We start from the raw sequence: 17,437 nt of genomic DNA, 5'->3' as shown, positions 1-17,437 counted from the left end.
CCGAAAACCCAAGCAGAACAACGACTTAAGTATTCCGTGTGTGTAATGGAGCCGTTAAAGGTGGGGGAGCATAGAAACATGTTGAGGCGCGTGTGTACTTGGTGTACTGGTGAAAAGAAAGAAAACTCCCTTGCGCTGTGGTGCTGTAACCTCCAAGTGTCTTCGATATACTAATGTGCGACCCACGCTTGAAATCCAGACGCCGTGCGGCGTGGCTGAGAACCCAACAAAGGAGGGTGAGACCGGTCAGTATCTACATCCGCCACACAGTTGAAGTCCCCCCCAAGGATCCGGTTACCCCTTAGGCCATCAGCCAAGATGGCAGAGAAGGAGTCCAGTAAACCAATCTGGTCCTGATTAGGAGCATAGACGTTACCCAGGGTGATCACCTGACCCGCTAATCACCCTGTGACCAACACATATCTGCCCTCCACATCAAGCCAGGACCGCTCTACAGCAAAGGGGACCCCCGATTTGACCCATATCAAGACCTCTCTGGCAAAGGCTGAGTAGGTGGTCGCAAAGACCTGGCCTCTCCATCTCCTTTTCAACCTTGCCACTTCCTCACTATTTAAGTGGGTTTCCTGAAGGAACGCTAGGTGTACATCTCTGCGCCTCAGATAGGAGTAAACGTTATGACTCTTCACCATAGACCCCATTCCCCTGATGTTCCATGTAAAGAATTGTGTAACTTTACGTGTGTCTGCCATAAGCGTACGGTGTCATCGACCAGGTCATAGAACAGGATCCGACCCTCCCCAGTGGCGACCCTAGTTCCAAACCATCCCACCCCTCTGCAAGCCTCAAAAAACAAACAAACCCAACAAAAAGACCCTTATGATGGTCAACTCTCCAGCCCCATGGCAGCCTGACAACGGACGTCAGTCCAAACATTATGCAAAACATGTGATATCAGCTGAGGTCCTAGCGTGGTACGGCGCTCAGCGACGGGGATAGCAAAGGAAGCTTAAGAAAGGGAGACATCCTCACGCATCAGCCTTGATTGGCTGTTCCAGCCCGCACCCAGGCGCGCCCTCAGTCGGCCACCCCGCACCCTCCATGGACCCCCAGTGAAGGAGAAAGAAGGCCAGATGGGGTTGCACGGGGAAAGGCGACTCAGCACAACAGAGCAGAAAGGGAGAGGGGGGAAGTGGAAGTCCTTGGTAAATAATCACACTATCCCATCTGCTGTTTGGGGAGTCACAACAGGTAAGTGAACCCTGCCACTATGGGACATGTCCGAGTCTGAGCCATCAGTCCCTCGTTTTGACCCCGAACTTCTCTCCGAAGACGATCTCCGATTCTGCATCATGACCGCCACTGCCTGCAGCGCTTCCGTCCTTTCTGTCGGTGTCTGAGACGGCTTCGGCTTCTTAATAAACCCCTGCTTTTGACGGCTGTGTAGCCTCTTCCCAGGGTCTCTGGCTCTTTTCGGGGTTCTGCTCCCCTAGGTCGCAAGCCGACCTTCAGTCTTATAGCCCTCAATCCACTCCCAGGCAGACCTAGGGTCCTCGCAAAAGTGAGTCTTCCCATCCACCATTATCTTAAGCCGGGCTGGGAACATCAGAAAGTACTGGATCCCTTCCTCACGCAGGGCTCTTTTGACCTCAAGGAAGGAAGTACGGCATCTCTGGACATCAAACGTGTAGTTTGAAAACAGTGACACCTTACTGTTCTTGACTTCATATGGCCCGTTCGAGCGTGCTCTCTGCAGCAACACATCCCTGTCTCTGAAATGAAGCAGTTTAGCCACCACAGGGTAAGGTGGCCTGCCCAGGGGCAGCAGCCTGGCGAGCACGCGATGAGCCCTTTCCAGCGTGCAGAACTACGACAAGCCCTTTGGGGCCACCACCTCTCGGAGCCATACCTCAAGGTACCCAACCATATCCCGGCCTTCAACTCCTTCCGGCAAGCCCAAGACCCTCACATTGCTCCTCCGGTTCCGGCCTTCTGCATCTTCTGCCCGTCTCTCCAGAACATTAACTCGGCTGGATAATTCACCGACCTGTTCAGTCAGGGCCTGCCGGAGTGAGCGCCTCCAGGGAAGGCTCTGTTTGTTTCACTCTGTCCGACAGATTCGCTTGTTCTGCCCTCAACAGGCCCAGGCCCACCCTGACAGTGCTGATGTCCTGGTGAAGCGTCCCCTTGGTATCAGCAATGGCCTCTAATATCTTGGTCAGTTGCTGATAGACAGGTACCTCTGGTGGTTCGTCGCCCGGTTCCTTTGGCACCGGATCCGGCGCACTGTCCTCCTGTTCCGGGGGGGGCCCCACCTGCTTTCCCCAAGGCTTCCCCCTCGCCAGAGGAGCTTGCTGTCACGGGTCTAGCACGGCCTTCTCTTGGCGGCCGGGGAACTGCCGCCAGCTGGTCGGCACCACACCACTCCAGCTCTTGTCGTTGTGCGATCGTCTCTTTGGTTACTGCCCTGTAACTGGCCTCACTTCGCGACAGCCCAAAAGACCACCGGGTACGGCCGTCTGCGCCCCTCTCGAATGTCTCTCACTCACAGTACCTAGGTATTAGAAATGGGGTCTCTAGTTGGCAGGGGTATGCACCCTAGTCCAAGTAGGGACCACCGCTTCCGACAGGGTAGTTTGGCGCAAAGCAGGTAGGCTAAACGCAGGAGGCAGTATGTAAAGTATTTGTGCAACGCACACCAACAGTAACACAGTAAGACACTCACAAAAGGGACACCACACCTGTTTTATAAAAATAAAGGTATCTTTATCTGAAACTTCGGCACGATTCAAAATGGCAAAAGTCCATTATATACAGTTAGAGGTTTTTCCTTAGACAGAAATGTCTTTGATCAGGGTATTTGGAAGGTCCTCTCCCAGAAATAACGTGCAGTTCCTGTACTTTGTCCAGCAAATGTAAGGGGGTCAGAGTAACAGTCCCAGGGTTAGAGCCAGTCACTTGTAGGGACCGTATCTCATTTTCATTAAAAGAGAAATGGTTTTGATTAATAGCACTCGTCACGCGCTAGCGATGCGCGGTGCCCTTCTTGAAATGGCTGAATCCCTCAGCTACTATGATGCTGACTTCGCAGCCTGTGATGATAAAGAAAATGTACCCTCAGTGCATGCCGGCCTGTAAACAAAGCCCTGATGTCCCAAAGCACAGCGAGCAGACTCCAATGACCCGACCAGGTCCCAAGGGGGAGGCTTTCTACAGTCCCGCTGGCAGGCGCGCGGTCAGTGTAAAGCCACCCAGGTAAGAATACTCCGTCCCTGTCCGGCCCCCTGTTGCAGGGAGGCCGTTCCCACAGACCCGCTGAAGGCAATGCCGCCCTCAGCCTACCAGCGCGCACACCCGCAAGCATTACCTGAGGTAGATGACGTTGGCAGCGATACAAGGCTCCTCCGACCTCTGGAACGCGGGGTTCTCACTGGCTCTGTACAGTTGCGAGCGGGGCAGCCCTTCCTGATTTCCAACTTGGCCTCGCCCTGGGACGAGCCCCTCCTTCCCAGGCAAAACTCCCGCGTCACACCAATCCCAGCGCGGCCCTACTCTGGAAGTCAGCGGGGCAGCGCATGGGTTTCCTGCGTCTCCCGGGCCGGCGGCGGTGATTCCTGCAGCGATTTTGGTGAGCCTGGACTCAGGCCCAGGGCGGGGATCCTGGGGGTGATTTAAATAGCGATTCGACTCGGGCCTGCAGCGGTGACTTTAGGGCTAGTTGCAGAAGCGTTTCTGGGAGCGCTTTCACCACGGGCCAGCGGCGTTTTTTGGGCAGTTTTGGTCACGGTGGAAGCCCCACGTTGAGCGCTGCCCCGGGCATGCCGCGTGGTGACCGAGAGGGTATCAAAAAGTCCCTTTAAAACAGGCAGTCCTGAAGATCACTGTGCCTGCGGTGCAGAGTGCAAATATAGCGCAACAGGGCAAGTCCTGGGAGCGTTGTGGTTCGAAAAGGCAGTTTGTAAAACGTTGTCCTTATGAATCTCCAGCAATCGGGGGGGCAGTCAGAGAATGGTGGAGACACTCTGGTGGTGTTTCTTTAGCCTCCCTAGCAGGGCAGGATCAGCAGGCAGTAGGGTAGCTTAGCAGGTAGGGGCAGCAGTTCCTGGGAGCAGTCAGCCTCCTCACAACTGGCAATCCTCCTGGCGCAGCAGTCCTCACTCCAGCAGAGATTCTTCCTGGTCCAGTAGTGTAACAAAGATGTGTGGCCAGGACCCTCCCTTTTTTACCCTGCAGTCTGGTTACTAGAAGGGGGCAGAAGTCTCTGGAAGGGTCTGGGGGCAGGGTTTCTGGAAGAGTCCAGGGAGTTCTGGGATGTTCCCTGCCTTCCCTGACCTGGCTGTCACAGTGACAAAAGGCAGGGCCGTTAAGGCTACAGTGGGCAGCCAGTCACAGCCCATTCAAGGGGAGAAGGTGTGAATCACCACTCCCACCTCACAGCCCAGGCAGGCTATCAGTATGCAGATGGGAGGGGGGAGTCTGCAGTGCCCAGACTAAGTGTAGGCAGAGAAATGTCTACTTTCTAAAAGGGATAATTCTAGGGTAGTAGTGCCCAAACCCCATATATCATTGGAAAAGGTTCCCCGCCCCGATTCTAACGAGACCAAACATGACAGACTTATTAGGTCCCAGTCAGAAATTATCCCAGAAGGGGGGTTCCCCAATGTTAGCACATGGAGGGTTCAGCCTCACTGCAGTAGCAGGGGCTTGTGGCAGATATGCCAGTGTCACAATGTTTTAGGGGAGAACACCTGCACCTCAGCACTGTTTAGCAGTGGTAAGGCGCCCAGAGGCCTAAGTCCAACAGAAAGGTACAATAAAAATGGGAGGCACAAGGGCGAAAAAGGTAGGGGGAGACCACCCTAAGGCTGACAGGTCCAACACAGGGTTATTCGGTGTCGCCCTCGCAGTGAATCTCTCTTTCGGTAATTCAACCCCCTCCGCAACATAGACTAGTCCTGCTGAGTCCAGGCCGCAACCCCACGGCTGGTCAGAGGAGCTGCGGTAGGGGGGGGGAGGGAGCAACAGGGCGGTATCTGACATACAACCCCAAGGGTGCCCTTACGTGGCGTTGTGTGTTATGCAAGGAGCAATGCAGCAGTGGAGTTAATAAACCAAAAGCTCCCAACACCGGTGGCCAGCAGCACAGTATGGAAGGGCCTCAAACGCTGATGCGTCACAACTGTACCACGAGAACTGCTTCTCAGCCGGATGTCATCAAGGCTTCAATGTGATAGGTGGCAGCGTGTGTCCGCAAGCCGCGTAGAGATGCCTGCACAGCACGATGGAGCACAATAGTTCTGATCCCGAAATCAAATGGCTGAGAGCACCGAAGAACGTGCCCAGGGTGCAACCTGCCACAGTTGCGCGGCCAAGGCCGCACCACGCCACCACCCTTCATGGGGCAGTCCCACCTCGTCTCTCCGAGTGCATGGGTGAGCCGTTGCAGCGCTCTGCAGAGAAGTGATCACCGGCCAACACAGTCCCAGTATCTCTGCGGCCCCATGCAATCCGGCCCGGGCACGGCCCAATCGTAGCTCAAAAGGCAGCCCTCTGGGTCACCTGTTCTCCCAAGGCCAACAGAAGGTCTCACCCCAACGAGCCCCGGAGGGCACCTGAGACCGCCAAGCACCCCCAACAGGCCTCTGAGCTGCAGCCGCCGCTCCCTCACACAGGAGCCAGGGAGGGTTCAGGGAGATAGCACCCAACGGCAGTTCGCCACCGCCCACTTCCGAAGGTCAGCGGGTGCCAGCCGCCCTATTTCCCCCAGGCCGCACCCAGCATACCTAGCAGATCAATCTGGCACCTCCTGCCGGGCAGCAGAGAAGCCAGGGGGGTCAAAGGTAGTCCAGTGGCGTATTGCATGTTGCGGGAACTTGACCGTTCTTGGAAGGGAGCTAGGGATCCTCCAGGGTGGCCCGCTCTCGGAGCCTGCAGCGCCACACTCACTGTGACGTCTCACACGGGAGACTCAGTAGGGCCGGGGTGCCTCTCCGCCCAGACGCAGTGATGGGTCCCAGTAGGGTGTCTGTTTACCGGTGATGCCTCGGGCTCCAGTGTCAGCAGCCAGGCAATCGCGGTCGGCACCCCGCTCAGGCCTCGGTCTGCCCCTCTCGTCGCTCCGGCTCAAGCCGCCATCTTGCTACAGCAGCGCTGGGCTCGTGATGCCCCAGCACTGCACTCCGCTCACCCCTCCATCGCAAAGGAGCGGAAATGGGCCCCAGGTACCGTCGGCGGGTCAGGTCCCCAAAGGTGCGCCCCCGGGCATGGGCGGAATCTCCGAAGGACAGGATAATAGGCACGTCCGGCGCAGAGCTCTCAGCTCACGCGTCCTCCATCGATGGCTCCTAAGCCACGCCCCCAGGATTTTTAATTTCAACCAACAAATATTTTAGCAAACTGTGAAACCATGCAGAGGCCCGGCTTCAGCCTTAGAGCACAACCTTTGGAAACCCATCAAGACTCTTACGAATTAATATTGTTATTCCACAAAGCAGGGTGGGGGCCAGTGGCCCACATCTCACTGTAGAACTAACCCAAGTGATCATTATCTACGGGTGATACAATGAGTACCACTGATTTAGGGTCTACCCCCTATTATTAAGCAATAAGAAACAATTAATTTTCTGTTGTGTGCTATATGCATGGTCATTTTTTTAACACCTTCATTTATGGGTTTTTTCAAAGAGCTTTTAATAAAACATTATGTACTTCTTCCAGTAACACAATCAGAGATCTCGTATACACAGAACACACATAACTGTCCTTCAATATGTATATAGAACCTCTGCACATTTTCCTGGTTCTTTCCTGTTGTCAGTGGAGCCATCTTACATCTAGTAATAGCCTTCCCTGTTCATCGCTCCCCTGTTTTTCTTTCTCCTCCATCGTTAATCAGGCTGGCCCACCCTGTATATCTCCCCTCCTCCTCAGAAGACCTCTCCTCTCCTGTCAGTGCTCCTATTTGGTTTCAGATTCCAGTTGGGTACTGGTCCCTCCATCTCGTGTGTCGATAAATGATTCACATTAGATATTATTTCAGCCCATTCACACAAATCCTCTGCTGCCTTCATACCAGTTCCAATGTCCCTTCTTTGTATTTCTTCCGCCAGAGCGCATTGCAGTGCATGGTCATCATTAGTAAAAATATTCACCTAAGCCTACAATATATGAACTATATAAGGTGCGCCCAGAAGCCATGTTGTATTTCCTTCTGCCCTGAAGCTCAGTACAATGCTAAGACAGGGTTCCACCAAGACAAGGACGTCTATGCTGGAATACCAGCCCTTCTCTTTCTTCTGCAGTCATGGCAAGACACTTAACTGCTTAACTACCTCAAATAAAATCTAGAAAACGGTGTTAGGTTATTGTTAGCAGGTGAGCAATTACTGAGAGGGCACTTCACCCTATCTCTGTCTCCCATGTAAACGTCCGCATCTTCACTCTCCCGTACCTCTGTTTTTGTGGGGTCTTTTTTCTATGGTCTCCCCAAAAAAATGAAGAGAAAAAGGTAGGACCCGTTTCCAGACATGAGTTTATTTACTGCCGGTGCTGAGCACTAGCAGCACCGGGCCCGCTTAAAGCATCATTGCATTGCATTCAGCCGCCACACTGCCTTTTGTTAGCACCCCGGGCAGTCTCATGTGAACCACAGACACCAGCTGAGGTGGAAAGAGGGGAGTGCTTCTTGCAAAAGAACGAAGGGGAGGCATACATGTGCAATCTGTAGTCATTACTCAGTTGGATTGGAAATAAACAATGCATAATGTTAACCGTGTTGTAAACGTCCAGCATGATACTATATGTACAATAACGTGCAGTGGCAATCTATGGCACCCTCTGCTAACTGTATTGTGTTTACTAGAAGGTGTTTCTAAAGTGCTTATACCAAAGGGTGTCACAACCCTGATAATAGCCTAATGGATAAACAGTTCCTGTAATCAGTTATTAATACCACTGTCAGTCTTAATAAGAAAATTAACACTACTACTATTAATATTTGTGATAATAATAATAGAATATGCTGATACAGCATCTGATACAGAAAAGTTAACAGGAGGTTCATGCCTGAACAGTGTCTGCAATTATGGGCTGTTTTTTTCTATCCTGATATCATCATTGTAAATATTAACAATAGTGTTTAAAACAATAATAGCAAAATCAACAACAACGACAAATTAATAATAATAATGATAAGAATAGTCATAACGAATCTATCAGAGACTGATTTAGCATCTGGTGCTTTTGTGACAGTGTACATTAAAATTAGAAAAGTGACGAACAACTGAATCTTTGCTTCCAGAAGTCGAACTTCATTTTACTGGTTATTACTAAGACTGTCGTCAAACTGAGCAGCAAGCTGCTAACAGAGATTGGATATACATGAGATGGTTGTCAACAAAATACCTCTACAGACAACAATCTGAGCAGCTCACACACACACACGCGCCCACACATACACACACCATACACACACACACATGCGCACAAACACACCACACACACACACACAAGTGTTACCTTGTGCCATGGTTTGCCAGGTAAAAGCGATTCAGTTAGGCTCGACTCTAACCAAGAACTGTCCAGAAGCTGCGGTCTCCCAGGCGGGACACTTCCTAGAAGTTCAGGCGAGCCTTCTTTCCAATCCATCTAACTAAATGTTGTTACTTCAGATATCACAAATGAGGGCTTTTGATTAGGGACACTGGAAAAATAAGACAAAAACACATCAGTAAAAAATAGAAAAGGGTTGTGTATTCTACAGTACAAAGGCAATCTCAGTGCCAGAGGCTCTTCAGTCTTATGGGCACGCGACAGCCCACTCACTGGGACACCTGCTAACAACAGTCCCCAAAGCATTTCAGAAACACGGGGTTGGATCGACAATTGTTGGCCACTGTTGACCACCGCTGGGTAAATTATGAATCTGTAGGGAAGGGTTTACATCCTAATACATAACATTGCCCCCCCCCCCACCACCTCCTCCAAGGTCCATCTCAAATATATTCGTGTCACTCTAGTTTTTAATGTGCGCCACAGGTAGCAGGTGGTGAACTTCAGCACTTGTTTTCAGGAATGGAACCAACTTTCATTATCAGACTTTGAACCACAGCAAGAACGAGAAAATCAGCACAGGGAGAAAGGAGGAGGAATAGAAAGATAAGTCAACAGCAACAATGGAAAAGGCAGGGATGGAAATAAATCTTCAAGAGGGAGCTAAAGGTAAGGACATGTAGGGTGGTTAAAGAAAGAGACAATAGGTGGGATTAAGACAACGCAGCCATTCGCCAACTCCAGAGGCAGACTCCCAAGACAAACTTTGGACTGCTACAAACATATAATGCATGCTCAAATTAAACATTGGGTAATGCATAAGTCTTCCCACACGGTAACAAAGCATGCCTCACAGACAAGCTACCTTTAAATGTTTGCCTTTGTACATTGTACCTTGGAGTCCAAATCGATCTCGGATAAACAGAAAAGTTATTTTTGGGATAACTAAATGAATCTAACATTTTGCCATGCATATTAGCTGTAAATGTTCTTCTTGGAGTTATAAAGAAACTATGAGATTGCACTTTTAACCGTTTTCCGGAATAAACTAGGAGTTATTCAAATGATGGTTTAAAGTGTGAAGAACTGTGTTTTAAACACCTGAGAATAAACAGATGAAAAATAACTGTAAAATGTGTAAATATGTTGGACTGTAGTTACATTACTGAATTGGAAACAGGCCCACAATTTTAGAGTTAACTGTATAGTATGGGAAAGAGCATGTTTTTGAATTACATTTTTTACGAGGAATAAATTGGTGTTGTGTGTGTGTTTTCTGCCTTTAACTTTAGTGGACAATAAATAGCTGTATTCTCCCTAAACTTTATTTGGATTTTAATCATGGTTAGCAATTTGGATAATTATTTTTGCAAAAACAAGTATGGTAATAGTGTAGTGCATGCTTTTTCATCTGTACTGTGTATGCAATTATGTGTATATTTTACATTTAACGCAAAATACACCTTTTATGCTTCATATCTCTGCTAGGTAATCACGCAGTGACCGAACACTCTTCTCTGGTCTCGCCCACCACACATCATTTAGCTACCTGGTAAGTTGAAGCCTATTGTGTACAATACTAAAAATGTACAGTGGGCCTTGTCACAGTGCACTGCTTACCAGTGGTCACATTTGTTGTCACTCGTATTTTCTTGTTTTTTATTTAATGGCTTTCCTTGTCCCTCCCCTTCTTCTGTTTGTCTGTCCCCTTGAGCATAGCCTCGTTGCCATCCTTTTGACTGGATAACTTGTATCCTTCCACTGCTTGCATTCAGAGAGCTACTATTTTCTTTCAACAATTCATGAGAGCCCATGTATTTTCTAGCTCGCTCCATTGTGTGCTGCTTCCCTCCCTGGAACACCACTCCACCCATGCGCTCTATGTTGCTCCCTCATCCCTCCCCTCCCAAGCTTGTTCATTTCTTTCTCCACCAGTCCCTGGCTTTATAATTATGTTTTTTTTGTCTCCCTTTGCCCATCCTCAAACACCTCTGTTGCTCCCTTGCCACTCCTCCCCCACCCCAATCCTCTGTTCCCCGCTCCTCAACCTCTCTAGTACTTTTGGTTTTATTTTATTTTTAAATTGGTGGGCCCAACAGCAACTCGCTCTGTCTTACAAAAAGCGTTTTCAAAAATTATTTATCAATCTATCTTGGATCAGTAAATAAAAAATGCCACTCGCATTATTTTGTAGGTGCATGCACGCGTGGTGATGTCATCATGCATGCAAATGCTTAAAAAATGACAGTGGCCATGTTGTGTCTTTTTTTTATTTCTATTTTTATATTGCCTGATGCCGCACAGCATTGGTCCAAAAGGTGAGAACCATTGGTTTTGCCAATGCTTATTTTATTTTAAGGTGGAGTTGATTACCAAGGCTTTGCCTAATGATATCCTTCCCCTATTTAGGCAGTTGCGGCATTGTTCAATCTAGCCGATCCCCAAATTGTTCCCGTTGGCGCCAGGGAAATGGAACTGAAAATAGACTTCTCAAAGTAAATGTATGTGCTCTTCCACAGCCAATAAATTGGTCGCTCCTGGGCAAGGACAGACTCAAAGCTAAAATCAGTCCTGGCAAAAAATTTCAAACCAGCCTCATAATTGAAGATTTAAAATTTTAATTTTGAAAGGGTTAAAAGCAGCCCTTAGGGGGGCGTGGTCTCGCCAGGAATGGAGTAGGACGCAGGTCGCGGCCGCTCCGGACCGCCGCTGTTATTAACTGCCACTTACAGCGGTGTGACGGCGACGCTTGGACCGGGGACACAGCCCGGGGAGAGCGGAACACTGGGGGCACCGGTCTAGGCGGTCGGCGGTGGCTGCCGAGGCTGACATACACCGCGCAGACGAGGAGCCGGGTGCCGGCCGGGCTGGCCGCCATTTTCTTTACACCCGATCTGTGCGCCCGGAGCTGGGCGAGTCCGGAGCTGAGGAGGCGTCGCGCTGGTGACTGCTGCAGGCTCCTTGCCGGAGGGCGCCGATAGTAGAGGACCCCCGACCCCGGACGGCGTGAGCGGTGAGAGTGACGACTTCGAGGCCCGAGCGGAGGCGGTGATCACCGGCGTCAGATCCTGGTAGGCCGGGACGCTCCCGGGTGCGTTGGGGGCTCGCTGCGGGCCCGGAGGCGGCTGCTGACGGCACTGGGTGTACGGAGCGACCCGAACTTGAGGAGGGAGAGTGGCGGCTTCCTGAGGGGGACGCCTGGCTGGCTGGTGTGACTGGGGGCGCAGCGTGGTGGCTGAAGAGCGCCCGCCGCCTTTTTCTCTGCTACGTGGATGCGGCCTGGTGGTGAGGTTGGCGCATGAGGCGGCCTGGTGTGGCTGGCGGCTGAGGGAAAGCATCGCCCCTGGTGAGCCGGGCTCCGATGAACTGGCGCTGGCTGCCTGCTGGGCCTCTACCCTGGGAGTGTCCGGTGCCCTGCCTCACTGCACCCCGGTTGGCGCCTGCTGCGCTGAGCCCTGGAGACCTGCGATTACTGGTGCTCGGGGGAGAGCTGAGACGAGAGAGCAAGCTGCTGGAGAGGGATCACGGAGCCCCGCGCTGCCGCGCTGTCCCTGGGGGCTGCTCTGGAACCCCCGACCGGCTCGTCTTGAGGCCTAATTGAAGACGGCGGGAGTGCGCCTCTGCCTGGGGCGCGGTGGCCTGGATCTGCTTGGAGCCTGCCCGGACTGGCGGGGGCGGGGAGAGAGGCTAGCCTCCGCGTGAAGGCCCCCCCCGGGCACGGCTGATGGACTGATCGGGGCCCCACCGGGTGGACCGGGACTGAAGCGGCGAGCCGTCGGGTGCTGCGGCGCCCCCACTGCACCTCCCCCGTTCGACTGAGCAGGTGGGACTCCCCTTAGGGGGCGGATTGCCTGTCCGGCGGCCAGGCACCACGCAGGGGCTTGAGAACCTGACGCTCCCCTTTCCCGGCTGCGCAGCGCCTGGAGGGCCATTTGGAACGGGGCCCCGCTGCCATTAATGGACTGCGTGGCCCAGTGACCTGCGCTTTACGCTGAGTGTGCGTTCCGGAGTTCCGGGGTCCCTGCTCCCCCCTGTTGAGACGCTGCCCTCTGACCCCCTTACAGCATGACACGCACGAAGCCAGGGAAGGAGCCGCCCGCGGCCCCCAAAGACGCCTCGGTCAAGGACTTGTGGGGCAAGCCGAACGCGCCGTCGACGAGTGCAGCATTATTGGACCTTGGGGCCGCTGCAGCGCCAGTCACGCAGTCCTTCATGGCGTCGTTCATGCAGGAGCTCAAAACAGAAATTGGGTCACTTCGCACGGAGGTCCAGGCCTGTGTCAAGGAGCTGCGGCGAGATGTGGGGGAACTCGGTGGCCGGGTCGATGACTTGGAGAAAACCTTAGACGCACGTACGGAGGACCAGGAACGCCTATGGCAGCGGATCGCCACTCTAGAAGAACAACATGTCAAGCTGCAAATCAAGCAAGAAGATTTGGAAAATAGGGGGCGCCGAAACAACATACGCATACGGGGGGTGCCAACTGGAGCAGAAGGAGCAGACATTATGTCATTTGTGGCGGACCTACTCCAGGATATTCGAGGTGACGATGACACTTCGCCACCCACATTGGACCGTGCGCATAGGGTCTCAGGACAGTCTGGAAGGCCAGGACTCATCCCTGACATCTTGACGCGGGTCCACTTCTTCGTCGAGAAAGAAGCCATTCTCAAAGCGGCTAGAAGCAAACCCGAAATCCTCTGTGGGGCAAGCCCATCCAGCTATTTCAAGACCTGGCCCCTACTACCCTCCGGCGCCGGCGGGACTTCCAGCCCATTACGGACAAGCTGAGGGAACTCAACATTCGATATCAATGGGCCCACCCCTTTGCCCTCATGTTCCAGTGGGAATCTAAGCGACGTGTGCTGCGTTCCTATCGAGAAGCGGCCCAGCTGCTTCAGATCCCGGACTCCCCGCCGGCTAGCCCCTCGCGTCGACCTGCTGGTCTCCGCGTCCCTCTGAAGCCGCAGTGGTCCACAGTGCGCCGCCCTAGGCACCCCTCCTCGCCGGATGGCAGCCGATCCTCCCGGGACAAGCAAGACATCATAGAGCACATCAAATCCCTGGAGGGCGGTCCGTCTCCATCTGGTTCGCAAGCGCTCGCCTCCAAATGAATGTTTCTTGGTGGTACCTCCTCTCTGGTGGCAGCTTGGACACTGAGATGGCTGTGGGCTTGGACTACTTGTGGCGGCCCTGGCCCTGCCTCTCACGACGCCCGGGGAATCCCCCTGGGAGGCGCACACCTGCCTGGTCTCTGGCGTGACACCTGTACGGCTGCGGCGGTGGTCCGGAGCGGACCCTCGACATCATGGATCTACAGATAAGCGATGATTCACCCCCACTCCTATTTCTGGGAGAGTGACATCTCCGGGACAGCCTGTGCCATTGTGCCTGGCTACTCCCTAGACTGGAATAGGTCTTGCTGGCCCTGTTGGCCGATTAAGTGTTTTGGTTGTTTTTCTTGCCATGTTTCCCTTCTCTCCTCTCCCTCTCCTTCTGTATCCTTTTGGTGGGGGGGACACACGTCTGAGGGGAACGACAGCATGAAAGATGCCTTGCTAGTGGTTCTGCGTCAATGACTGACTCGCCTTCTTGGAAGATTGTATCCCTCAATGTGAAAGGGCTTAATTCACCCAATAAGAGATGCCAAATATGGCGCTATTTGCTTCTGCAGAGCCCCGACGTCATTTTCCTCCAAGAAACCCACCTTCTCAAATCGGATGTGGTGCGAAGGGCGCACCCCCGCTTCCCCCACCAGTTCTGGTCCTCGGCCAACACTAAGTTGGCGGGAGTAGCCATCCTTTGTAGGGCGGGGTTCCTCCGGGGAGACACTAGGGTCAGCAGAGATGCCGAGAGTCGGTTCTTGCGGGTGGAGCTCAGGAGAGGGAACCACCCACTCACTTTGTACAATATCTATTCCCCCAACCAGGGTCAGGATGCCTTTCTACGCGGGATCATTAGGGAGCACCTTGAGCCAGTAGACACCGATCTCATAGTTGGAGGTGACTTCAATTTGGTGTGGGACGCGGAGATGGATCGCTGTGGGGGGGCGTTTCACGGGACGGGGGCCATGTCTGCGGCGGTGAAGAGCTCCCTCACTTCCTTAAACTTGGTGGACACCTGGCGGTACTACTCGCCGGGACGGCGGGACTACACCTTCTACTCCCATGTACACCGCTCATACTCTCGCATCGACCTTCTCTTTGCATCGCACTCCTTGCTTAAAGACATCATATCGGTGTCACACTCCAGCATTTCGATTTCGGACCACGCTCATGTGGAATTGCTTATACGGGAGTGTTCCACTCGCCCGACGCGATTGAGCCGCTGGAGATTCCCGGATCACGTCCTTCGCGACCCGGTGGATAGGGAGGAGGTCCAGGCGGCCATCCTGGCGTATTTCGCGGATAACGACGTGCCGGGGACTCCCCTCCCTCTCCTCTGGGATGCCTTTAAGGCTACGATACGGGGTACCCTTACGGCAATAGCAGCCGCCAGGGCGCGGGAAGCCAGGCTCTATGAAACCAAAATCGAGCGTGAAGTAAAGACGTTAGAGAAGCTGGACCAAGAGCGCCCGATGGCGTCGCGTAAGAGATGCTTGGCCGTCCTACGCGGGCAGCTCCGCGCGCACCGTACCAACAAGGCTGAGCGCGCCCTGCTTTCACTCAAGCAGCGGTACTACGAGGGCGGAGATAAGGTGGGTGCTGTTTTGGCGCGGCGCCTGCGAACACGAGCGGCCCGACCCCATATCGCCAAGCTGCAAAAGACGGACGGGTCATGGGCCATTGCAGAACCGGCAAAGCTCCAAGCGTTCCGCGACTACTATGCGGCTCTATATGCGAGTGACCCGCCGGCGGCGGCTCTGATATCGGAAACCGTAGACGCCTGTGGATGGGAGCTGCTGAGCAAGCGGCAATCTGAGACCCTGGAGGACTCTATCACCCGCACGGAAATGGCAGAAGCCCTGAAGGATCTTCCGCTCTGCAAAACGCCAGGCCTGGATGGGCTGCCGGTGTCCTTCTATAGGGCCTTTTTGCCGCAATTACAGCCGTATCTCCTGCGCCTCTTCAACTCGTTCGCGGAATCAGTGGGGCCCTCGTCGAACATGGCAATGGCTGAAATAGCCCTCATTCCGAAGCCCGGGAAGGATCATACCCTTTGCTCCTCTTACCGGCCTATTGCACTATTAAACACAGACTTGAAATTGTACACCAAAATCCTGGCTAAACGGCTTAGCACCCACCTCCCGAACCTCATCGAGCCCGACCAGGTGGGGTTTATCCACCAACGCCAGGGGGCGGACAATGTGCGCCGCATAGCGCACATAGTGGGGAAGGCCAAACACTGGAAGATCCCAGCATGCTTACTATCACTCGATGCGGAAAAGGCCTTCGACCGAGTGGACTGGAGTTTCCTCAGGGCGGTCCTGCGGAAGGTGGGGTTGGGCCCTAAGATGGTGGCACGTATCATGGCCCCCTATATCTCACCAATGGCCAGAGTGAGGGTCAACGGCCAACTCACGCAGCCTTTCCCCATTTGCAGAGGTACTCGGCAGGGTTGCCCCTTGTCGCCCCTGCTGTTCGCCCTTGTGGTAGAACCCCTGGCCATTAGGATACGCCAGTCGCCAGATATAGGTGGCATATCTCTTCGGGGGGTTGAGCACAAAATCGCTCTCTTTGCAGACGACTTCCTCCTTACTCTCTCCGACCCCCTGCGCTCGCTACCGGCGGTCCACTCGTTACTCCAAACCTTTGAAAGTGCCTCTGGGCTGAAAATCAATCATACGAAGTCCTGGGCCCTTAACCTTACGATTCCGGACGGGGAACTTGCGGTGATCCAGGCCTCCGTTCCGTACCAATGGGCGAGCAAGTCGGTGCGGTACCTGGGCCTTAACCTAACCCCGGACCTGGATACTTGGACGCAGGCCAACTGGCAGGAATACAAGCTCTCAGTCATGGCCGACCTCCGAACATGGAAGGCCCTGCCCCTCTCCTGGCTTGGCAGGCTGAACACGGTTAAAATGTCTATCTTGCCGAAGATATTATACCTTTTCCAAACCTTGCCGACTCCTATTCCGGAGCACTGCATTCAGGGGCTGCAGCGTGACCTCACCACATTCATATGGGGGGGGAAGAAACCCCGCTTTTCCAATCGGATCCTGAACCTCTCTCGGATCGGGGAGGGCTGGCCTGCCCCAACCTTTTAGACTACTACTGGGCGTCCCACCTCCGCTATATCTTGGAATGGGGGGCGTGGGAGAGTGAAAAAGTGTGGTTCCACATGGATCGGGCAGTCACTTGTCGTCCACTCTGGGACCATGCTTGGTTACCCCGGGAGGCTCGTCACCGTAGCGCTTACATGGCGGTTCCCACCAAAACGGTCCTTGAAATCTGGGACAAGGTGGCAGTTCGTTGGGGCCTGACCACTTTTCCGTCTCCCCAGACCCCGATAGCCCGTAATCCGCAGTTCCCTGCCGGCGGATCGCCCTCCCTATTTCGCGAATTGGACGGAAACCGGCTGCAGGACGATCCGTGACCTGTTCGTTGGGGACTGTCTCAAAACCTTCGCTCAATGTAAGCTGGAGTTTGGGCTTATGGAGAGGGACAAATTCCAGTATATACAATTACGCTATTGGATACAGGGCTTTGCCTTGGCGCAGGCGGCTACGCGGCCCTACACCCCGTTCGAGCGGTTGGCGCGTACTTTCGGCACCTACAAGGGGCTGATTTCTCGCATATACAAGGTGCTCCAACACGCACAGCGACCGGATTCCCTTCCCTACCAGGAGAGATGGCACAACGTCACTGGCTCAGGTGTTACCCCTTCCCAATGGTCTCGGCTCTGGAGCGACATTCCCAAGCTCCTACGTAGCATTCCCCAACAGGAATCGGCCTACAAGGTGATGACCCAATGGTATTACACTCCCGCT

At 53.5% G+C, this 17,437-nt stretch overlaps 1 protein-coding gene across 1 annotated transcript in view; it reads right to left on the bottom strand.

Annotated features, from left to right (window-relative positions):
- Window positions 1–8,656, bottom strand: part of LOC146858828 (uncharacterized) — a 1,229,505-nt gene extending 1,220,849 nt beyond the window's left edge. Inside the window, exon 1 of the mRNA XM_085647127.1 lies at window positions 8,476–8,656. Within this exon, the coding sequence (XP_085503253.1) occupies window positions 8,476–8,604 (129 nt within the window). The 5' untranslated portion in view covers window positions 8,605–8,656. The remainder of the gene's footprint in view (window positions 1–8,475) is intronic.
- Between the last annotated feature and the right edge of the window lie 8,781 nt (window positions 8,657–17,437).

The sequence above is a fragment of the Triturus cristatus genome, chromosome 3_2 (genome assembly GCF_964204655.1).
Source record: "Triturus cristatus chromosome 3_2, aTriCri1.1, whole genome shotgun sequence".
Taxonomy (NCBI): Eukaryota; Metazoa; Chordata; class Amphibia; order Caudata; family Salamandridae; genus Triturus; species Triturus cristatus.
Note: the sequence above shows the minus strand (reverse complement) of the source record. Positions and strands in the feature narration are given on the sequence as shown.